General features: G+C 43.6%; 1 protein-coding gene across 1 annotated transcript; it reads left to right on the top strand.

Annotated features, from left to right (window-relative positions):
• The first annotated feature begins 7,354 nt into the window (after positions 1 to 7,354).
• LOC104331189 (serpin B11) lies at positions 7,355 to 14,432 on the top strand. Its single transcript, XM_009936475.2, has 7 exons — positions 7,355 to 7,522; positions 9,124 to 9,237; positions 9,602 to 9,733; positions 10,553 to 10,670; positions 11,903 to 12,045; positions 13,726 to 13,896; positions 14,028 to 14,432. The coding sequence occupies exons 1-7, from the start codon at positions 7,355 to 7,357 to the stop codon at positions 14,430 to 14,432; spliced, it is 1,251 nt and encodes a 416-aa protein (XP_009934777.1).
• Positions 14,433 to 24,761: the final 10,329 nt, after the last annotated feature.

Here is a 24,761-nt window from a genome sequence, read left to right on the forward strand (position 1 = left end):
GGGTTGATGGCTGACTGAGCAGCTGCACAGGCAGTCCAAGACGGACTAGTTGCCTATGGTCTGTACAGTTTGTTTGTGTTTGGGTGCTGACTTTTGGTCAGGTAGTTCCAGTTGTACAGCAGGCCGTATCACACTTACTGCTACATCTGTGCTGGTCTGCTAGACTGATGAAAACCTCTGGCAGATTGCCCCATACCTCTTTTTCTGCCTGGATGAGATTTCCTGAAGGAGAGAAGCTCAGATATCACTCTTTCAGCTTTTTCAGGTTCTGAAAACATTCCAGTCCAGGAGCCAGTCTTCATTCAGTGGAGGTCATACTCTGTTTAAATGCTGATCAGAGCACTTAGCACATCCACACAAATTTATGCAAGCATGTCTTCTCAGAGAGTTCCCTGTGATAGCTTTGCCAAGAAGGGTTACCCCATGAAAGCGGGGAGAAACACTGCCTCAGGGTGGGGCCCATCTTTCTCCACCTCCTGACTAATACCAAGGTATCCTCGCCTATGCAAGGCAAGCAGATGTTAGAGATACGAAGCTGTCTTAGCCTACAGAAGGCAAACCCATTTATTGGTCATTTATGAACAGGGTAGCTTGCCAACGGAAAGCTCAGGCTCATTTTCCACTTCTGCCTCTTCTCTCCACCAATCCCAGTATGCAACCTATCCATCTTCCAGCACGTGAGGGAGAAGTACCAGTAAGGTTCCTGCTGGTGTGAAAAATACTGTTATGGTCTATTGTTTGGTTCCACCCATGCTGGGCTCTGGGCCTTGGGCAAGAAATTGCATGGGAGGACATGGGAAAGCGTGTGTGGGAGCTGGTGTATAGCAACACTTACGTGCTGAAAGGCGTTGGTTATGATGGAGAAAGTGAACACAGCTGAGGACTTGCTCAGATCGCCAAGCTGCTCCACCTCACCTTTCAACAAAGCATTACTATCCAGTGATGGGTGATGGCCCTGATGGAGAAGAGCAAGCTGTGGCTGGCTTTGGCAGGCAGGTGCCAACTGCAGCGTTAGGTGTCATCTCATCGCTTGCTCAGCTGCACAGTCATTGCCCGCTTCCTGCTCCCAGCATTTTGTAGAAGAGAAGAGATGCATCTTATTGTCCCGTGGCAACAAAAGTTGTTTGTGGGGAAGAGCGGTTTGGTTTCGAAACTTGAAAAATGCTATGTAGAACCAATTGGCCCCACTGGAAAAGCAGTACAGTTTTAAACCCTGAATATACTATCCTGAGGCCCTAGAAAACACAGAATTTGCACATACATTGACATTTCCTGAGGCAAAGCAGTTAAACTGGTGTCAAGGAATTTCTGAGGGAATGTATGTACAGAGCGAGTAAAATAAATCAGTGGAGGAGCGATGTTAATATAGGAGGGAGGGAGAGAGAAGGCACAGAGACTGGAAGAAGGAGAGTCTTGAAAGATACTCAGAAATACTTAGAGTGTCACGGAAAGAGGTGAGGAGTCATAAAGGCAGAAGAAAAGATACATGGTAAGGCTTTGTGCAGGAATAAATAAACAAAAAACCAGATGAAGAGGCAGAAAGAACTGAGGAGGAAGACTAAGGAACACTACAGAAACATGCAAAAAGGAAAAATGGAAACAAAGAAGTGAATGGCAAATGGAAGCAAAAAAGGTGAGCAGGGAGTAGGGGTAACAAGAACATTTATTTTAATCATTGTGTCTTGCATTGTTTACAAATCCCTCTTTTTGGAGTGGCACTGGAGCCCAGGCAACTGGACTGAGACCTTGGCAGAGGAGCAGGGAGAAGCAAAGCTGGTGGGAGCTGCATCTGAGGAAGAGGGTGGCCCAGCTTCAGCGCTAGAAGGGAAGTGTGGGAAGGGCAAGATGGTGCTGGGAGACCTTCTTTCTCTTTCCTCCTTTCTCCCCTCACTATGTCTGATCCCTCAAACACTCCATGAATCCAAAGCCAGTTTTATGCTTTGTAGGAAGAAAAAAGAGGTGAGAAACGAAAGACAGAAAATTTTCAGGGTTGCAAAGCCACGTACAACCCTAGAGGACTTCATTTTGACCCCTGAGTCCAGCTGCCATAACCCAATGTTGCACTTGAGCTCAGTGGTGCTGATAAGGGGAGAGCAAACACTGTACTGGTGCAGCTCCATGCTTCCCATCTCTTTCCTTCCACCTCACTTTATGCTGGAAAACATAACTGATGTGATCAGCCACTCCTGCCCTTCTCCTCTTCTTGGCTCCAACGATTTAAAAGAATACCCCCTGGCTGGGGATTCCTGTTATTATTCCCCTCTCTAATTAAGCTCCTTCCGTGCGCATGAAGCTGACTCCTTACCTGAGAGACGGCTGTAGGCAACATAAAGCTGGTGCATTTCCCATTCGTTTGCTCTGTCTCTGCGAGCAAGCTCAGCTCCAAACAGTGCTCCTCTGAACGCTGGCAGGAACCCTGCACACCCCCGTGTCCGGGCCAGACCCCATCAGACCTGGAAGGGGCTACGCACAGCAGGATGGCCATGGATCTCCAGGGTTAATGGCCATTTTTCCAGCTGAGGGTGACTTGGCATTGCGATCGGGAGACGTTGCCAGCAGATATTGTCTGCCAAACTTGTCGGGCAGCCTGGAGAGAAATGCTATTAGCATATTGCTAGATATAGGTTTCCCATTCTTCTGCAAGAAACTTCATGTTGATGGCATTTGCATTAAATTGCAACACACTGCTATCATCAACAGTTGGTTGGAGGCTGAACTTTCCCACAAGCGAGTGGGAGGTTTTAGTAATGCAGCATTCACGAGGACGTGCTCCAGAGCTCAGCTGTTGTGCTCTTCATTTAACCTCTTCGGGCAAGAAGGTAAACATTTCTTTTTTTTTTTTTTTTTTTTTCAAAAATAACTTCTGAATTTTTGTTTTTGCAGATCCAAAGTAGTCTACAGGTTGGCAAAGTAAACATGTTTACAGATAGGACACAAGGGGAGATACCTTTACAGGCTGCAGGCAGCAAAGCACTCTGCTAAAATTCAGGTGGCTCAAGAGCTCGCACGAAAAGTACTGGTTTTCAGTGGGACATAGATGAGGAATTTAGGAGCACGTGTCCAAAGATACGAATCTAAAGATTCTTGCCTAAATTTCACAGACTTTTGAATCTGAAATTTCCCCAGGGCTTCTCTGCCCTCCAGAAAAGATACTAGAGATGCTGATGCAAAATAATATCCGCAGTCAGAAAAAGCCTTTTCTGACCTACAAGTAGCAGCCCAAGAGATGAAGTTGTTTGGAAAATGAAGTTGGTAACATTTCCCTTGATAAGTTATTTTGTACTGAAATGTATTGGTTTTTAATTTACAGTGTGTTACTTTGGAAATGTTTTGTGCCACACAGGGATTATGAGAATTTCTGTGTTGTAGGAAATTTCATTTTGCTTATGTGCTGTTTGTCCCTTCCACTCAAAGTCAGCACAGAAACGTTTGGAAACGTCTTTTTGTAGGAATGGTCATGAAAAATAAGAAAGTCACTTCTACCAATCATAGATCTTTTGTTTGAGGAGGCTGTGTTGCCTGGCATGTGCTCCTTTTCTAGGATAGAAACATCTCATTTCTGCCAATTCTGTCTTCCCTTGTTTGTGAGAAATGAATGCACATTAAAGCACCTTAATGGGAGGCAGACTGAATAAGTAAAACTTACGACCGGAATTATCTTGTGCCATCAGGGAAGACAGGTTCCTTCTTGCTTTACCTTGTATTAAATATAGAATTACCTTAAAAACAAGGCTACAGCTCTCTTAGCCTCCTTACCTTATTTACTGCCTCCTCACCTTATTTACTGCCTCCTCCTATTGACTGCATAATATAACCTAATACACCTATTAATTATGGTAACGTTGAGCACAGCTTTTTATTCTTTGAGAGTTTTTGTCTTGACTTAATCTACCCTTGGCTGAAAACAATCTCTAAAGAGAGAACAGATCATGAATAGTTACAGAAAAGGAGTGTTCTTCATTTCACACAGCCATGGAAGAAGTTTGTCATCTTTGCAAGGTCTCTGGTATATCGTGGTTTCTTCTGAAGCAAGCTCTTTTCCAGGGTAGCTGCTGGTTCACAAATAATAGTGCCAGCGATTTCCATCTGCCAGAGTACGTTAAAAGCTACTGAACCATCATGCAAAGCATCTCCCTTCATCAGCTGTAAAGCCCCAGCCCTGCTTGCTGTCTCTGCACTATTGCTAATGCTCAGTGCAGACGCTTTGGCCAGTGCAGAACGGCAGCTATGATCTTCCTGGAACACTTCTTTTGATGTTATATCCTCTCTCCTTACCAATCCCAGGTCTTTTAAAAGTAACGTTACCATTTGCTGTCCACCACGTCCACTGTCCTCACAGTAACTCTGAAACTCTCACTGATTGAATGACTACACAGATTACACACACGGCTTCATGATTTGGAATCGTTCATACACTTGTGCCCACCCCAGTTTAGACTAAGAAAGTTCACTAAATCCTTTCGTTCTGCAGTAAGAAGGTTCCTCCACCAGCCCACACCTCCCCTCCCTTGCTTCGGGTTTCCAGCGCAGCTCTCTAAGTAGTTCCCACTCACAAAGCCATGGAGTTGGCCGTAGTGTTTGCAGCCGGACATCTCCCTGGGGACAGCCCACTGCTTTTTCTGAAGGAGTGGCCACCTCTGTACGCCAGGCACGCGCTTTTAAAACCGGTTCCCAGCTCTTGGGCTCTCCTTCCACCCTTGGTAGGGCGGAGGTGCCTCCTTCCTGCAGAGGAAGTTTGTTAACTCTTTTTTTTCTCCTTGAGTCGTTCTGAGGTCTGGGCACACCTACAATACGCCTCATGACCTACATTCACTGTGAACGATCTCACAGCTCCATTTCAGACCTTCCAGGAGGTGTGGAAGTGGAGCAACACAAACTTCAGCACTAAAGAAGCGCTGAGTTTTGTTTTCAGAAGGTTCTGGACAGTAGGTAATGAAGGTGGAAGAAAAGGGAAGTGATAATTTAGTGCAATGTCTTTTTCTTGTGGTAAGATGACTGTGTTAATAAAAGGAAAATGAAAGATGCAAACATACAAAGACAGAAAAAGCAGAGCTAGAACAGCTGTTTTCGGAATTAATGAGATATAACTCATCTTTAACTTGTTTGTTCAGAGAACCTTTTGGGTATTTCTTCTCTGTTTTGCCCAATTGTATTAGGTCTTTACGTGACGTACTTCTGGGCTTCAGGGTAAAACAAACGTCTCCGTATGAACCACGTATGATCTTATTCTTTCAGCATCGCAGGTTCTTTCCACAGAGCATCAGTCAGAAACACGATGAAGCACTGATTACTGCTGTGCTTTTCAAGCTGGTCAGAAGGCAAGAAACGTCTGCATTTGCCACACGTGGCACCTTCATATGTTCAGCACCTTGACTTCTCAGCTCTTCCAAGCCGCTGAAGCAGTCTGTCTTTGGCAAAGTCTGTTTTGCTGTGGGCCGAGTTCATTCCCATCGCCTGGCACTTGCTGCGGGCTAAGATGGTTTGTGCAGACAAACGCTGCGTCCCGGCTGAGCCACATCAGCTCGCTGCGTCCCAATAACTCCTGGCGCCGGAGCCCCAGCTTCTCATGCAAAGTCTGTGTCTGGCTCGTGGCTGAGGAAGAGGCAGCGTGCGCTCTGCATCCGTGAGGACAACGCAAGACATTTTGAGCAGTTCTTGGAGTAAAGAAAGCTCTGTGAAGGGCAGGGTCTGTGTGTGGGGGGGGGCTGTGGCTGCGGTAGCAGAGCTGGGGCCTCAGTGGATGAACAGGGTGGCAGGGGAGCATTGGCTGGGAGGGGATGGAGGTCCCCAGTGCCAGGCAGCCGCTTCCCAAGAAGGCTCTAGACCCCTCTCAAAGCGGCTGCTGGATACCGACAGCCCAGGACAGGCTGTACAAAGGCTCTGCTGATGAAAAATCCTGAAGTTTTGCTTTGCACCAGCCTTTTCCCACCCTTAGCCTGCTGATGACACAGGCTGGAGCTCCTCACATAACTTGGCCGAGTGGGCTGCAGCAGTTGGGCAGCACAGGGCTGAGATAAGAGCTGTGCCGTGGCTTTCTGCGGGCAGCGGGAATAACCACGCAGCTGTGCACTCACCCATCTTTCCAACGGAGAGGAGCTCTGACAGCTTGCTACGGACCCGACCCACGCTTGTTCCGATGCAGGCTGAAAGCTAGAGCCAGCCAGACCTGTGCTGTGGGAGATGTGAGGGCCTTCTCCCCATGCTGTGGAGGTCTGTTTGCCCATAAATAAAGTATCTTTGTGGAACACGGGCCACAGCTACTCATCTCTATGTCTGGAAGCAGGCAGGAGTGTATGCTTTGCTTTTCACACATTTTTCTGGTGTGCCGTCCAAAATATCATTTGTTTGACACTGAAAGTGATGCAGAGTTTTTGGGGTATAGTGATTCCAGAAAAGTTCATGTGATCTCACTGGTATCCACAGAACAGCTTTACAGTTCTTATCCTAAGGGACAGGAAAGGAGTTTCTACCCCCCCCTTTTTTTCAGATGGCCTCCTGCTCGCAAGGACCAAGCTGGAACTTTGTCCCAACTTGTTCTTAGCAGAGTGGATTTAATGTAAATGACGCATGGGAAAGGTATCAGACTGTTACATTTCTAGTACAAAAGAGTGACACAGATCTTGTCATATCATTGAGCAGGAACTTACAGACTTCTTTTCAGGGCTGTTGAGCTATTGCTTTGTTTGGAAATGCTAATTGTGTATCCTGTCTGAATCTGTGGCAACTGGAAAACTCACAAGGAAGGAAAAAGTGTATTTCAAACTGTTCATGTTTCAATATGTAGTTCAGTCTCCATAGCTGTTAAAAATAAATAGCCCTTTTTATATTAAATTAATAGTGATTTTTTTTGTATAAACCTGTTGTTTGAAACCCTCATACCACAGCTCTGTCAGACATGGTTATATGCAGGTGTAGTTTCTGTCACCAAGTTTCTGTCACTAATCATATGTTGTTACAAGAGGAAAGAGTTGATATAATTCTATATATCAAACCAGTTTGGAGAACAAAAATCGTAATCCACAGTTCACTTATTTCAATGCCATGATCTGAAATAAGATACACCATGGGATAAGACAGAAAAATGGTCCATTATGAGGAATTCGCGCATGTTGTGAGCGTGGGTCCCTTTTCCAGACCCGCTGTGTCCTTGCTCCTGCTGTGTAGCATGGACTGACATATGTATGAAAGGTTGGCTGTTTCAAACTCTCAGAATTTAGCCCACTTCTATTATTAAGCAACCTCAGGGACAATCTCAGGGCAGACACAAGATTCGCAGTGTGATCTAGCTAGGCAACAAGCTGCATTAACTAATTTTTTTCTTTCTTTTGTGCACCCAGTCAGCCGCTGCTTCAGGATGGGCTCCATTTCTAGACCAATTACTGAGTTTTGCCTTGATCTCTACAATAAGCTCAACAGAAATTCAGAGGGCGCAAACATTGTCTTCTCTCCAATGAGCATCTCTGTTGCCCTGGCCCTGATCCATTTAGGCACAAGAAACAACACTGCTGCTCAGATAGAAAAAGTAAGTATTAACGAAACACGCCGAGATGGTTCCGCATTGCTTGCTGTTCCCTTAATGGAAATGCTGGGCATCCTAGCACGACGTGTGTGTGAGTGTCTCATTGGAAACAAGCACGGACATGAGCTTCGACTGCCTTCCCAGTCGTGCTTGGTGCGCTACGATCCTTGCTTGTGTGAGTCGCACCGTGCAGACTCAGGAGCACGGAGCAAGAGCTGAGTGAGAGGAGGTGATGCATCGCGGCGGGGCACTCCGGCTTTCTCCCAGCCTGCTGATAGAATATCAGACTCTGATCCAAAATTACCAGCAGGCATTTCCTCTTGTGGTTGCTGTGAGAATCCTGAAAGCTTGAGTCTGGGTGGGTAGAAGGGAGAGTTGCAGAAACCTGAAGTGATTGCACCTCGGCTGGAAGCCTTAGCTCACTTACCACTGATGACATTCAAGATGTCTCACCTGCAGAGCTCATGGGGACCCAGGTGTGCAGGGAGGGGGTGAAGAAGGCCACCCCTCTGGTCTTGCTGCACCTTTGCTCCCTGCAGGCCAAGTTCTGCTCCACAATCTTTCTTCTCTCTTCTTGTTTGTGTGCATGAGCAGTAAAAGACTAATAACCCTAAGTCAGAGGTTCTTGTCAGTAGCTGGCTCTGTACTGGTAGATCTTCATCCATCATATCCTAACACTGCCATGCGCACAGTCTGACTGCTGGGTCACCCGCAGCCGAGGTAGACATGGCCTCCTCGTGAGGTCCCAGAGTGTGGTGAGTTGACCTTGGCTGGTGGCTGCCAGGGGCCCACCCAGCCACTCTCTCACTCCACTTCTTCAACAAGGACAGGGAGAGAAAATAAGATGAAAAAGCTCATGGGCTGAGACAGGGAGATCACTCACCGATTACTGTCACAGCAAAACAGACTCGACTCATTTTGGGGTGGGCTGGAACCAGCTCTGTTTGACCCCAATCTCTTCGCACAGCGGCCACCTCTGCAGCCCCCTGGCTACCACAACCTTGCACGTCAACCCAATACACTGGGACTCTTGCTTATGTTCGGCAGGCAATGGAGATCCAGTATCGTCAATAAAAAAGATGAAGTCTATGTATGATGCAACATTATTATGACGGAGAAGCTGCTGGAAATTCTTCAGTGAGATATTTGCACATCAGAAACAAGGACTGGTTTCCATTAAGAGCGCTGTGGTATTGATATATTTCCTAAGCTGATGCAAAGACTAAGAATGATTGCAAAAAGCCAGTTTTGACACTTTCGAAGAAAACTATTCTTCTGTCTTTGCCTGAGGCAACTTTTTGTTTTGAAATTTAGGGTAACAGTAGCAATAAAAATACAAATCAAATATAAACATTTTGAGGCAGTGGAAAGTAACATTTTGAGGGAGTAAATGCAAGTTCTTCTTGGTTTGCTAATACAGAAATGTGAAATTGAACATGAATATGTGAATAATTTCAAGTCTGTCATTTCAGCCTGACTGAAGCTGAGAAAATATCTTTCATAATTTAACACCACTTATCCAGGACAGCACAGCAAATCTTTTAAACAAGGAGAATGCTTTTATCCCAGTTACAGTTGCTGTAATTTGATGTCTTCCACTGCAGGTGCTCCATGTCCAGAAAGCTGCAGGAAGAATGAGCCCTGGATCTGATCTTGAGAGCGCAGCCCCAGAAATGGAGCCAGAAATAAGCCAGGAGAGACAGCCTTCCCTCTCACAGGTGCGTCCTTGGGTGAGGAGCACTGGAACCTGTTCTTCACTGCACGGTAGGTTACTGGGTATAAAGCACTGGAGTCAGCCACTGGAGGGAGTTAAGATCCCACACACACAGCGTCTGCCTGATCCACTAGGGAATGCCTGATACAAGGTGCTGTTTTATTATTTACTATTATTCCGTGAAGTCAATACAAAATCCTCCAGTGATCTCATCTGAAGGAGGATCAGGCTATAAAACTTAGACTAGCTGGATTTAAAAATCAGTACAGCAGGAGTTAGCCCTGCAGTGTAATCTAATCAGGGTGCAAATTAACAACCAAAGCTATATGGAGGAATTTTTATAATTGTTGTGTTTGTAATATTCCCAGTGTAACAAGGATGGGGGACTTGACCATAAAGCATTCCAGGCACTGCTTTTACAACTACAAAACCTTGGCGAAAGATATGTTTTAACCCTGGCCAACAATCTCTTTATACAAAAAGGATTTGAACTCCGGCAGGTAAGTTACCTGTGTCTGCTAACTGGTGTGGCCCTGACCTCAAGCTCCCTCGTGAGCCTTGCTGTTGTCCCCCTGCTATGTATTTTGGAGCACTTGATGTGCTTCTTGGAGCCAGCTCTCTTGGGGCTGGTGGGAAAGCAATAAGAAGGTTTGCTTTAAATTCTTTTTTTTAAAAAAAACCCACCCTGTGGATATCAATGGCTACAGTTAAAAAAAAAGCACGAGTCTGTTCACTTTTGGCATATGTCTGCAGTACAGCCAAAAGTGGCCTATTCAAGCTGTCTGTAAGCCTCATCTGGACTTGTAAGTGGCATGGCTGCAGCAGCAGTAAGCTTGGAGAGGGCTTTTCACCCGAGACGTTATATAGTTTCCCGCATAGATCTGCTGTGCTGAACTTATTTCTTATGGAATGACAGAGCGGTCTCTGGACTACCTGGTATGGTTAACTTGCAAGTCACATCTTTGCTTTTCCATTGATTATTTCTATTGATTTGGATACTTAAGCACTAAACAACACATCTTGCATCTTCCCCAATTTTTTATTTTTATCTGGACCTCAGGTATGCAGTTCTCCATGGGAAGACTCTTTCTTCTGGTTTTCTTTTTGCTTATTTAATTTTTTACCTATGCAATACAATAATTATCTCTTCTTCAAAGAATAAACTTCAAATAGTTCGTGTTTCCAAAATGAAATATTGCCTTACAGAGTCAACAGGTCCCTCACCATTTCTAAAATAGTTTTGAAGTACTGATTTCTTTCAGAAGGGAATAAGTGCTTAACAGATTTGACCGATTCGTAGTCTTTATTTTGCTTTACAGCAATTTCTAATGTGCACTGAGGAACTGTATGGAGCAATGCTGCAAACAGTGGACTTCCATGGTGCTGCTGAAGATGCCAGAATGAAAATTAACGCTTGGGTTGAAAGTGAGACACAAGGTAAACCAAAGCAAAACCACAGCCATACTATCACTGCCTTCTTCCACTGCTTCAGCAAAACAAATTCCAGGGTATGAAAAACACAGACTTGTGCATGTTTCTTGGTGCTCAGTCTCATGCTGTTTAAAGATAGTTTGTCTTCCCATCTGCTCTCGAAAAGTTAGAGTAAGTTATAAGCTAAATTATTTCTGAATTATAGGTGTGTTTGTTGTCAAATACTTCTGTATTCCCACTCTTATGCCTGGCATGATAATTGCAGTAATACCTCTAAGGCTTGACCAGACAAATTGCTCCCATGAACAGCCACAAATGCAGAGACAGGACAGCAGGGGATGGAAGCTGTGAGCTTCATGGTGAGACTGGGAACAGCCTGGGGGTGGAGGGAGGACGACCAAGGACCTGGTTATATGTAAGAGCAATGCCCACAAAGACGAGAGAGGTGACCACCAGCAAGACTCGCTGTCACAAATGACAATCAACCGGCTCTTGCCTTTAACAGGCTAGGAGGGGCCATTGGTTCTTGCTGATTAGACTAAACATGGTATATTCCGTTTTCCTTTAGTTTTGCCAGAGCTGCCAGAGCAGCAGGATGAGAATTTTCTAAATATTCTGGCTGAACATAAACCAGAACTTACTGGGGGACAGGCAAACGGTATTGAAGGCATCTGTAATTTCTCAGTTGCCCATCTCCTCACCAAACCTTTCTTTGTACTGCCAGAGCAGCCTGTGACCAGTGTGGGCAAGAGCTGTTAACCCCACAGGTTCAGGAGCTACCTTGCACAGAGTTTGGAGCCCGTCGTTGCTCCTGGTGCTCATATAAAGCTTGTGGACCTGCTAACTCCTGCCTCAGCCTCTGTGTAGGAAGTCAAAAGCTCCACAGCGGGTTAACTGCTCCGCTTGGTGCGACAGGAAAGATGCCCTCCTGTAAACTGAAATATGTGATTAATGGTGCTGCCTCCTTCCCTGTGGGTAATGCCACCTGGCACATAACACTGTCACTAACACTGACAGTTGGCTAATTTGGTGACCCCACTCCCCCCTGTCCTCCCTGACTGGTAACAGCGAGGAGGAATCTACCATTTGTTTGCCTATATTGTCCCTGTCCTTTGAATAAACCAAGAACTGGGTTTCTAAGTTTCTCCAAAGCTAAGTTCATGGACAAGTCATTGAATCTCAGTCTGCAGTCTTAATAACAACTAACAAATACTTGTGCATTCCAAAATTTCCTTTAGGCAAAATCAAGGATCTCTTCGCTCCTGGTGTGATCAGCACACGTGCATTGCTGGTGCTGGTGAATGTAATCTACTTCAAAGCATCCTGGGAACACAAGTTTGAGGAACAAAAAACAGTACAGCGAGATTTTAAACTGAATCAGGTACATCTGCATCCTGTAAATCTCTAGAAATGTAAAACATTATTTGCCCTAGATACTGTGAGCAACGAAGCAAGCATCACATAGAAGCACAGTGTCCAGGGCTCAGCTGCTCTGTGAGCAGGGTGTGGGTGTGCTGGGAACTTAACCTGCCTCTCCTCTTGGGCAGAGGCGGCAGGAGGGGTTTTCACAGAAAAACATAATTTTTACTGAAAAAAGTGTGCAAGACTGAGAAGTTGCAACAACTCAGAGTTTTGCTTAGCTGTCTGGCAAAACACAAGTGTCAGCCCTGATTAGCATTTTCGAACGCAGTAGTCATTGCAGATAGTTGTCATGGATGGAAGCAAATCTGAACATCCCATTTCATTTAGGCTCCGAGGGGTCACCCTGGTGTTTCTATGTCCAATACATTTTAATATTAGCTACACATTTGAGATATTAAAATGGTCCTAACAAACTAGCCCAGACAGTAAAAAACTACAAAAATACAGTTGCAACTCAAAAAGGGAGAAATTATTGTAGGGTATTTTGGTTTCTTTATAGTATTTGCTAACTTTGAAAATTAATTTTAAATATGTTTTAATTTTTAGCCCTTTTTTCTGCTGTAGGCATATCACCAAAGCATTCTTTGTTTAACTAAGGTATTGTTGATATGGTTGCAAAGGTAGGTCTTTAACAAGCACGCTTCTCCAAGTATTATGTGTGGCCTTTAAGTCTAACACATATTATCAAAAAAGATAATCAAACCCGTTTACTTTCATTTAATCCATATGTTTTGCCAATATTCTACTAGTTCTTATCTATAACAAAAGAAAACAACCCAGCAGATTGAGGTCAGGTCTTAAGTTGCAGAGCTGTGTATGGGAAAAAGTCTCTTCTGAGTGTTCCTCATATATCAAATTTCATATATCCTCATATATCATATTTCTAGTTATTGTGTTGCATTCCATTGTTAGGACACTGGTAAGAAACTGGCATATTGGGTACTTAGATTTGTGACTTTAAATATATCTTCTGAATATGGATATTGAGAATGGTCTATAGCTGAGAACATTTAGTGCACTGCTGCAGTAGGAGAAACTATGAGATAAGGAGAAGCTGTATAGATTTTTCTTCATATGCTAATCAACACTAGCAGGATTTTTTCTGAAAATGTCATCTACCAAAAGTCTTCTTTCGATGCTTTAGAAGTTAACTAAGAAGTTAGCTAACTGTAAAAGGGAACTTGAGCCTTTATACAGCTTTCAAATGACCCCATCACAAAAAAGGCCGACTAAGAAGACCTAACATGCCTGAGAAAGGTATTTATCGCTTCCACTCTAAACAACCTGATAACTGACAGCCTGATTCTCGCAGGGCTATTTCTTCTTTGGCCCAGTCCAAGTTAGGACTTGCAAATCCAGCCAGCATCAGCCTCTTTGGAAGTGTAACACTATTAAACAGTTTTACTATCTGATTAGTTTCGGGGAAATTGTTGATTTCTTTTCAAAGAATTTTCCCCTTTATTTATGCACGACAAAGCTGGTGTTTTGTGTGTCACCGTAGATCCAACCAAATTAAGAAAAAATATTTAGCCTAACGTCAATTACTGTTGAAACCCTGACTATTGATATTACACCTATAATAAGTTTAAATGCTAAGAGCTGTATTGCTTAAGTAACTGTGTGATTTTCTTTTAAATAGAATGAGAAAAAACCTGTGCAGATGATGTATCAGAAAGGCATGTTTAAATTGGGCTACGTCGAGGAGGTGGGTGCTCAGATCCTTGAACTCCCATATGCTCAGAAGTCACTGAGCATGGTCATCCTGCTGCCAGGTGACACGGCTGACGGCTCTACCAGCGGGCTGGGGCAGGTAAGGCAGCAGACCATGGTAAGGCAGGGACTGCGGCTGGAAGCTGGTTGTCTGAATTAAGGCTGGGGAAAGATCTGAACTTTTCAAAGCTGCCCCCCTACTTTAAGCTCTTTTTTTTCCCCATCTTCTAGATTGAAAGCATGATGACCGATGAAAATTTAATGCTGTGGACCTCTTCGGAGCACATGTTTGAGACAAAAGTGGAGGTATACCTCCCCCGCTTCAAGCTTGAAGGCACCTTTAACCTCAATGAGGTGTTACAAGAGATGGGGATGACTGACATCTTCACTGAATCAAAAGCTGATCTTTCTGCAATGTCGTTTGCAAAGTCTCTGGTGCTGTCAAATGTTGTCCATAAGACGTACGTGGAAGTCAACGAGGAAGGCACCGTAGCAGCAGCTGGTACAGGAGCTGTCATTGTGAGGAGGTCTCTTCCTCTCACAGAGGTGTTTTTGGCTGACCACCCTTTCCTATTTTTTATTAGATATAATCCTACTAATACCATCCTTTTCTTTGGCAAACTCTGCTCACCTTAAAATGAGGGCCATTTTCTAACCTTGTGAGAAGCATCTAGATGAAAATCAGAAATACTATATTTTTCCCAATGCATTTGTAATCCTTTGACATCGAGTTTGCATTTCAAAGTAATCACTGCAAGAAATTTAGCTTAGAACTCGTCAATGGGACGCTCTGCCACTAGGCTCCCTGAACTGCAAATATTGATCTAAACCCAGAATAGGAGTGAATTTTGCCTTAACCTCACTGGATATGAATAACATTTTGTTTCCTCGCTGCCCACGTGTGCTCCTGTGTTTCCTTATAGTTCCCCAGCCCAGCCATGTGGTGTAGTACAGCACCTGCCGGGGCTTGCAAAGGTGGAGTTGGTATGCTGCTGTCTGAGGACAGTTGTCTGCAACGGTTTTCAGTCACTGCCAGTAAAAACTCTGTATTTCTTGATTCCTGACCAGCTGGGTACTGGTCAGCAGAGAGGTGATTTAGAGACACTTTTTCCTTATCTGCATTCTGTAGCTGGGGCAAATCCTTTGCACAGCGGAGATCTGACCTCGATAATTCCCTTTCTGGTAGCAACTGTTCACAGCCAAGTAGGAGATGCTCCTTTGCAGCAAGTATACCTGTTTGCTGATAACTGTACTGCTTTCTCCCCAGGGATGTGTGCTGGTTCTGCCTTTGTGCTGTTCTGCAGTACATAAAATGCTTATGCCAGAAGCAGCTTTGGCTTCCTTTATTTATTTAGATATACCCCTACATCTACAGTGTCATCTCACCAATTGGAAGATTGGTGTGACACGTACTCCTTCCATGAGACTTGGATCTTTTTGTGTGAATGTTTATTAGTAGCACTGGTTTTTATGATAATAGCAGTAGCAATACTCAGTCAGGGAACAGGACAGGATTCCATCCTCGCAGACACCTCTAGAAAGGGAGCTGATTACAACAGTAATAATATAGACAGGAGGGCAGGATTTGGGCCCTCTTTTTACTGGACTTGTTCTGCATTCATTTTTTGAAATAAAAGCTTACAGAACAGTTGAGGTTAGAAGGGACACCTGGAGGTCATCTGGTCTACCTCCCCTGCTCAAGCAGGGCCACCTACAGCCGGTTGCCCAGGACCATGTCCAGATGGCTTTGCGATATCTCCGAGGACGGAGACTCCACCACCTCTCTGGGCAACCTCCGCTAAGCACCTCCCAAGCTCTCAAATGACTCCAAAGAGAATTTTGTATGCATGGTGTCTGCAGGAACAGGATACAAAACCACACATTTCTAAAAAGGGTTAATTATTTGCATAGTAAAGAAGGCTGCCTTTTATATGGGGATCAATGAAGTGATTTCAGCCTCAAGGAATAAGAGGAAAATGGTCTTAAGCATCCCACTGAAGTTACTGCCATGGAAAACTGCAGCCAGGAACTCCCAAGAAATGTATTTTCTTCCCCGCATGCAGATATGAAAGACAGGGCTGTCTCTATGCTCTGAGAAATGGTTTTGTAAGGGCAGTGTAAATCACAGAAATCACAGTTAAGCAGGACCTGGGAAGGTTTTTAGTCCGTGGGAGAAAAATAAAACTTGCCGCTGACTGATCTTTCAAGGTCCCCCGCACCCCAAACCCCATTCTGTGGTTCTGTCTCTTGCAGGCTGGTTAGCTGAATTTGGCTAGCTCCACTCAGCCCTGCTGGGTTACTGATTTACAGCGGGTCCAACCAGTTTACAGCAACCACGTTGTATCCCAAAATGTCTGAGTCGGTAAGAAACAGAAGAGTTATGAGGCATTCTGCCTTCGACCCTGAACATACATGCACATGTTAAAAGATTCTGCGGATTTTGATGTCCTGTGTTATACTTCTTGAACTGTGTAGGATCTCCCTTGTTTTCCTACTCCTGTCTGGAACTGGAAGAAACTCGACAGCGATTGGATTAATGATTATTGGCAAAATATATAGCTTTTAAGCTGTAAGGTGAAGAAATACTACTTCCCAGTGTTCACGGCCTGAGGTGAGGTTTAGAGACGTGATCAATGTTGAAAGTTTCACTTTCACAATATCGCTTTTAATGTTTGTGCTCGGTCTGAGCTAGCTTTGCGTGCGGTTTCCTCCCGGTGCGAGGCGAGCAGTGGGAGCAGAAGTTTACACAGCGAGTCTCTGCCGCTCCTCTTGGAACCTGGCACAGTGCGTCCAGGTTGCGCCGCGTTTCAGCTTTCTTCTCCCAGTCGCTGGGCCACAGCCCTCCCGAGAGGATTCGTTAGCAGCCGTGGATGCTCTGTCACGTGGTGCTCATCATCTCACTGAATTAGGAACTCACTTTTTCCCTGGTAGCAAATGAGGGAAAGGCCACAAATTGGCCCTTAAAGTCACATAATGAGTAACTTATGAGCAGTAAAGTGAAATGCCTACCCTGTACACAACTATTTGTATTACTCACTTATCTCCACAGTGAGTTAAACTTTACTTTGGAAACCAATTCAATATGTATTTTAAATCTAATAAGGATGGCGTACTTACATTTCAGAGGAGTCAAGACCCCCAGAGGTACTCTGTAGACAGCTTCAGCACCGATTTGACTCTTGAGGAAAGTTTTACCCCGAAGGCTGAAAAATAAACCAGAAAAGGTTCAACAGGACAGGCTGAGGGAGTTGGGGCTGTTCAGCCTGGAGAAGAGAAGGCTCCGGGGTGACCTTAGAGCAGCCTTCCAGTACCTGAAGGGACCCACAGGATGGAGGCAGAGGGACTTTTCACAAGGGTGTGTAGTGATAGGACAAGGGGGAATGGCTGTAATCTAAAAGAGGGCAGATTTAGATTAGATATTAGGAAGAGATTCTTCACCATGAAGGTGGTGAAGCACTGGCCCAGGTTGCCCAGAGAAGCTGTGGCTGCCCCCTCCCTGGCAGTGTTCAAGGCCAGGTTGGATGGAGCTCTGAGCAACCTGGACTAGTGGAAGATGTCCCTGCTCATGGCAGGGGTGTTGGAACCAGCTTTAAGGTCCATTCCAACCCAAACCATTCTGTGTTTCTATGATTCAAGAGAAGCTACTTTGCAGGAGTTATTGGACCTGTTATTTCCTAAGCTTTCCTGTGAACTTCTCACAATTTGGCTCTCAGTCATTTTTGGTTTTGGCCTTGGTGTTACGGACTAAGCTATTCTAGACAGACACTCAGATAAGTATAGTAATTGCTTCTGATCTTAAGACTGAACAAAGCAGTATCATTAGTAAAAATACTAACAGGAATCAAATGATGTTTAGAAACAATCCTGTCACTGATTTCTTCCAAATATTCTTACTTCCCAACCCTACCAAAAAATGGTATTCCTTTTTCTGTCTGAAGCATTGTAACCCTTCTAATTTCCAGTCTCCCTTCCAGTATTTATCAGCTTTCCATCGCCTTTCTCGTGGACCGTGCGTCCCACAGTTCCAACACATGTATGGAAGTGCCAGCTTACTTTCATGGACAGTTTCAGAAAATCATCCAGAAGCAATGCTTTGAACTAACTTCTTTTTTTAAGTTCCATGTTATACCACATTTTATTCCATTAGCCCAGTAGGGTCAACCTAGCAGTGTAAACGTATAGGAGCATCTATCTATATTCAGCTAATTCTGGAGCTTGTTCCACTTGAACAGAGCAGCGAGGCAGAAAATACACGATGTGAGTGGAGGGTAGCTAGATGGCAGCGCTGCTAGTTAGCATCTTCTGGACAAGACCTTCAGAAGGCGTTATAAACAGATTATCAGGACTAAAATTCAAAGTTCAACCACAATATGATATACAATATAAATTGTACATGATTTATTACATTAATTTATTATCATTATAAGTAGGTTAACTTTTATTCAGTTGTAATTTATTAATATTAATTATAATAATGTAAAATTTGATACAATATAAAATTAGGCTGGCCTTGACTGAGGGTAATGTAGGTAGTTTCATGCCTTCTCTACTATACAAGGTGCTATTTTAGTCCAGCTGTACAGTCAGTCACACATTAATGGCAGCAGCATAGTCTAGACTGTTAATTTCCATATTTATTAATAAAAAGTCTCTTAGTAAATCCTTGATTTTATTTTCTTCGTAAAGTATGCTTCTTTTCTCTATGGAATTATAATGACTTCTAGCAGGTACTAGATCAAAGTATTCACAGGTTTTATGAAAACCAGATTCAGAAGTCACACTTCCTGACTGTATTTTTCTGTGTATATGTAATGGAGAATCAGTGAATAATATGTTTAAAGCACAGAATTATAGATGGCTTCAGAAAGGAAAAGCAGCACTAAAATAATGATGTGTCACTCCTAAAGAGAACATAGGCTGGGTTTGAGCATGTACATCTAAAAAGCCATCTGAAGGAAAAACTCCCCTTTCTTATTCCTGTGGAAGTATCCAAAATTTGTAGGCATTTTATTTTCACCTTTTGTAAATTCTTTAGCAGCTAGCATTTTCCTTTGCTTGCTCTGAACTGCCTTGATGTGAACAACGAGGTACTTCGCCCATGCTGAAATCCAGGAATGAGGTGGAATGAGGCGCAGGTCCCCGGAGAACATCTAGTGAATGCGTTGAAAGTGGACCTTGCACAGGCTATTCAGACTGGGCTCCCTGAAAATGCCATTACGGCGACTCCATTTTTTTTAAGTGAAAATGGTACATAACTTCTGTAGTGAAGAAACTCACGTGGCTCAGGAGGTGAAGGACCTGTCTTCAGTGTATCCCATACCCTTGCTGGAATTAAAGCCTGCGTGTCCCAGGAGAACACACCAAGCGCTATCAGGCATTAGGTTTTAGCCTATTCTGGGTGGAGAATTTCCAAATTTTATTTTGTTTTCAACAACTTGGTCACTAAAAGTATGTACACAATATTGGCTATCACACTCCACTTCTGGATCATTATACATCTGATTACACCAGCTGTGAGGACTGGCAAGAACATCCCCATACTGACTTTTACGCTGATAACATATTAGACTGGCAAGAAACTGCATAATTTGACTAGCTATGGAAACCATACCACAAGGATGGTCATGGAATGAGGAAGAACAAGTACTTCTAACATCCAGTCCGATGGCCAAAAGCAATCACTTTCTCCTCAGAATTGTGAAAATTATACAATGTTCTACAGGGCTGAGCAGCCCTGAAGGGCGTTTCAGGTTTCCAAGTCCATAATTTGTTGAAGTAGCTCAGTAGTTAACAATACCCACAGTGATTTGGGTAGTGTGATTAGTGCAGTAATAAGTCCTTGGTCATGAATACATCTACAATAATTACATTTTGTGACCAGAGAGACACTCCCAAAGTGTCTTGTGCAAAGAATAAATTGATTAATAAGTATTTGCATGACTTGGCCAGTAGCCTATGTCAAAGTTTAAAGATGCCTAGATGGAACTGTTCTAATTTACAGTCAGAACAATCTAGGACAGAGATGAGTTAAAACTCCAGGGATAAGGAAGCACTGAAACATAACAGAGTTTTGAAAAATCTTTGTCTAGAAGCTTCTAAAAACAGTTTCAACAAACACCTATCAACTGTAAGCTCGACGTCTTTGATCCTGCCTTAGGGCAGCAGATGCATTAGACAATCTCAGGGCTCCTTCAAGCCACACACTTCTGTCATTTCTAATCAAAGCTAATTAATGGCTACTTGGACTTGCAAAAGAACAACAGAGAATTGCTCAATATATATGTTCAGAATTATTACAAGATCTGTTGCTGGGAACAGATTTTTCATTCCTTTTTCATACATGTTACTCTTGGAAGCTTCATTTGCCATACAGACAACCGATTTTATTATCAGCTTCTTCTATACTAAAACCATCACCCATCTATTGTATTTTTCATAGGACCCCCAGAGGAACACCAGGTAGATTGTGGCCAGTGGCTGAATGCAGATTTTGCAGTAAGCCTCTCCCATTTCTTCAGATACAAAATTGTTTCTGAGCAGTCCTTCGTTCTTTAAAACTCAGCTCCACGAACAATGTGAAGAGGAACACCAATCTGTGCTGAATGTGTTGCATTCTCCAAAATATTTGGAAATTCCTCATCAAATTTTATTTGAATTAACATTGTATAAATTCTTGTGGTAATCCCCAAATCTCTGAAGATATATCTTGTGCTACCTATGCCTCTATCAGTGATGAAAAAAAATTTGCTTGTGATGAGAGTTTATCGCTCTCCAGCATCCTCAGCAGCACTGAAAAAAGCTTGAGGATTCTGAGAAGAAATGCTAAAGTCATAAAAAATGAAGGAATTTCCTTTTCACAAGTGCATAAACATGCCTAATTCCCATTTCTGTCACTTGAAGCACCCCAAATTCCACCAGAATTATGCTGGGCAGGTTTCACTTTGACTTTGTGCTCTGGGTTTTCATTGTTTTCTGGGCTGCAGAATGCCTAATTGGAGGATTATCAGGGCCTCAGCAATGAAATAAGAACTGCTGTCCGGAGAGACCACTGCAATGTTACCTGTTGACTGTTGCCTAGATTGAAATGCCAAAATCCTGATATTTCATCTCAGCAGAATTTTCATTCATGCACACATTTCTTTGTTAAAAAAAAGTGTAACCAGTCACTATCTATGTAGGAATGAACTTCAAAATGCAAGTCAATGTCTTTTGCACTTTCAAAAACACCTAACAACATCTCCATGGCATGAAAGTATCTAGTATCTTTTTCAGTGATTAATCAACACAGAAAACCAGCCCCTTTTTTAAAATGCAAATAAGGTTTTCTACTGTGTTCACCACTGCACCCCACAATGCCGGCAGACAAGAAAAGCTATGCATTGAGATGGACAGAAGCTTAACTACCTGATGTAGACCTAGGAGAGGAATATTTACGGACATTCTGTATCTCACATCTTCAAAAAATGTTGTATTTGTCATTTAGGTAAAATGACCTGGCTTATAAAATGATTTAAACTGCCACAAAGGAATGATATCGAGAGATACCATAAATTAAACCAGTCACAAAGTCTGGATCAGCTGGCATTATAAAATTGGCTCACCATGCAGAAATATTTACCTGTCTAGCCATAACCCCTTACTCTGTGGAAGACAGCTAAGAAGACACATGCAGACATCCTTGCTTACAAATGTAAATTCCTGTTAGTCATAGCTCATGAGCAGGTGAGAAAGGATGTGAGCAGAGAAGGTACGAGCAGAACTGGCTGCATTCAGCTAGAGCTTTTTTCGGATGCTGATAAGTGAATCAAAGATGAAGAATTTTTGGATGCTGTTTTGCATCATGTCTAAATCTTCCTGGAGAGCAAAGGAGCTCACTGCAATCATGGAAAGATTTCGGGTGCAGAAAGAAGTTCAGGTGGAATAAAGCCAGTGCTGGACTCACCTTTTCCCCTGCAAGCTGAATGACCAGTAGGAAGTGGCCCAAGTCTCTGCAAAGTTGATGCTCATCAATTCCTGCACTCTGTTGCCAATAAATTCAGTATCGGAGAGTCAGCAGACAGCAGTGCAATTTAGAAGGTGATACTTGCTTTTCACTAGGTTCTTGACTGCTACAGCCTGAAAATCACAGGAATTAATGTCAGACTTTGCTCACATAGTGCTTTCCAAATGAGCTGAGACCTTCTGCAACATCTGAAGTCTCTCCCCCTTCTTCATCAACTTCAAGAGGAATTTTTCTGTTGTGCTAAAGTTGCTGTGGATCACCACAGATGCTCTATCACTCTAATTGCTCTGATATGATGTATAAGGTTTGTTATTCTTTGTGACGCTTACGTGGCAGATGTCTGGCAAATAGGGTGGGCCCTCTTGGTCCTTGGCCCAGTGAAAATCACAGGAGTCCTTGTTTTGTTCTTGCTGTTCAGCAACCCTATTTATTGAATGGTACCTTTACTCACAGGCAACCTCAGACACACCAGGTTCTCTGTAATTACCACCTGAGCCGTCTCGGAGTGGTAGCAGAATATGCATTTTGTCAGATGAAAGGGACAAGAAGAGCCTTTGCTGTCAAGCTTGAGATCAGCCTCTGGTTCCTCAACAAGAATCTGCTTCCCTGCTGTGTCCTGCAGACATTGACTGCAAGGGAAGCATATGGCTGCAAACGGTGAGGAAAAAGGAAGGGAGAACTACAGCCACCCAGGCTTACTGCAGTGTGTCCACTTGCAGCAGAGAACAATCATAAGGGACATGCTGATGGTCTGTTCTCCTCAGAGTGAGTCGTTGCTTCTTGCAGTGAAATTGTGTTCTGCTGATTGACATCGCCGAGTGGATCACTTGATCCTCATTTTGGCCTTCCTACGCTTATGTCATCCATATCATTAGAACTCTTTGTGATTTATAAGTCCTGTAAAGAAGTCTTCATTCCCTTGGTCCTGGCCCCAAGGCCACCAGAAACAGTAACAGAAATGTCCCTGGCAAGTGAAGAAAAAGTTTGAGACTTACATGCAAAATGACTGGAAACAGGTAAGCAGCGCTGAACAAAATTTGTCCCGAAGGACGTGACACTATTTACAGTCTTCTCTATGTGTGGGGAACTTTAGGGACAGGAAGCAGCTCAATCTGTGATCCACTCCTCTGTGCCTGAAAGCAACTTTACCGTGACAAGCATCTGACCACCAGCTACAGGGCTATCTTTGAAATCTGCGTTCTCTCCAGAGTAGCCTAACTATCTGAAACAAGATCTGTCACTACTTTTGTACTTGCAGCGCTTTGAGATCTTCATCTTCTTTTCTGCACCACACATCTCAGCAACTACTTCTCTGTAATCTTTCAAAAAAAATCCTCCCGTTATTTATCCTTTCCCGTTAGGAGACTTATCCTGGAAAGGAATAACGAGAGTCTCCTGTTTCTGAGACTACCATGACTGTCTTCAACCCTCCTCATTTTCCTCTGGCCAGCAATGAACCTTTGAGTTATTCCAAGAGCAAGAAGGTGTTGCGAGTCCTAGTCCAGCTCCCTGTCCAAAGGCAGGATGAGCTATCGCTTTGTCCTTCCCAGCAGGCCTTTGCCTACTGAGTCTCCTCAGAACCTACAAAGCAGGAGATCCTTCAATCTACTTGAACAAAAGCTCCTGTGTTTCTCAGGCATTCCCGTTAGAGAGCTCTGCTTGTCTAAGCTACCTGCATTGCACTAACCTAGAAAAGCAGAAAATGTCAAAGGAAGAGGCTAGAAGAGCAGCAGAAAATGTTACTTTTTGGGAATTACTGCCAGTCCAGGTACTTCATTAGCTATAATTTGATCACCGACAGAAAATGATCCATGGGAAACAAAACTCCACCAAATGGAGCAATGGAGCAACAGTTAATCATCAGGGTAACTCAAAACACGATACAAACAGAAGTACCTAAAGAAAGAGAAATAACACACAACAACAGAGAAATCTGCTAGTTTAAGACAGTTAAGAGCTCTAAAGTATCAGAAAACTAAGCAGGGCTAGGAGTATGCTGTTTCACTCTGCTAGCATATGAGGTAACTTCAACTTCACCTTGACAGATTCATATGCAGAAGAATGAATTTTAAGGGGACTTGTGGCTCTAGAACACACCCCTGTGCCTGAAAGATGCAATTTATTGTGCTCCAGGATTGTAATTTTCCATTTACTATATTAATTCGGATTAAAAAATGCTCGTATTCCTGAAAGAGAAATACATAGTTGTGTCTTGCTGCTTGAAAACCATCCCTCTTTTTCTGTTCTGGGAGATGACTGAATGCTGCTCCAACATAGCACTGTTGCTTCTTGCTCCTCCTACTTGTGTACTTCCCACTCTTATATTCCACAACATTTTTCCTCCAGCTGTGCTATGCCTAGTGCCGAAAATAAGAATGCAGAGGAGAGCCCACCACCACGAGAAAGGGAAGAACACCTGCCCGGTTCTGCTCTGCAGTTTCCTTTAGGTGACAACACAAGGAACAGGTTCAGGAGTGGGGCTTTGAAGTGAGTGTGTGGAGAGCAGCCACTTCCTCAGCAGAAACCAGGAAAGCAAAACAGACGCTTCTTTGGGAAGTTTTCTTGCCCCAACATCAAGCAAGTAAAACCAGACTCCTCGGCTTTCTTCCCTTCAGGCAGAATCTGTGCAGGTCTAACCCTGTTGTCCTCAGGGCTTGAACAGCGCATTTGTAATTTCTATGTTCTCCAAGAAAAGATATGCGAAAATTTGAACCAGAAAAGAAGTAAGCTCATGAGTATCTCATGACTGACAGGAAACCTCCTTCAGAGCTTCCTAAATACCAGAGAAGCCTAGTAACTGATTGGGTTGATAAGTAAGTATATGTTAGTAACAATAACTAAGTACTTACAAAACAGTCTTAGAAGTGTTTGTGCTTGCGTACACTCGTGAAAATACTTGCCCACCCACCCACTACATGAACCTAAATGTGAAGGAAGATTTCTTTTCAGGAAAATAAATCCAG

Source organism: Opisthocomus hoazin, chromosome 3 (assembly GCF_030867145.1).
Source record: "Opisthocomus hoazin isolate bOpiHoa1 chromosome 3, bOpiHoa1.hap1, whole genome shotgun sequence".
In the NCBI taxonomy this organism is placed as follows: Eukaryota; Metazoa; Chordata; class Aves; order Opisthocomiformes; family Opisthocomidae; genus Opisthocomus; species Opisthocomus hoazin.

What these genes read in the sequence shown, in the direction of transcription:
- LOC104331189 (XM_009936475.2), top strand. Translation starts at nt 7,355, where the DNA reads ATGGGCTCCATTTCTAGACCAATTACTGAGTTTTGCCTTGATCTCTAC. An exon ending in GACAGCCTTCCCTCTCACAG is followed by an intron (nt 9,238 to 9,601) that starts GTGCGTCCTTGG and finishes TAATATTCCCAG; the next exon opens with TGTAACAAGGATGGGGGACT. An exon ending in CTACCAGCGGGCTGGGGCAG is followed by an intron (nt 13,897 to 14,027) that starts GTAAGGCAGCAG and finishes CCCATCTTCTAG; the next exon opens with ATTGAAAGCATGATGACCGA.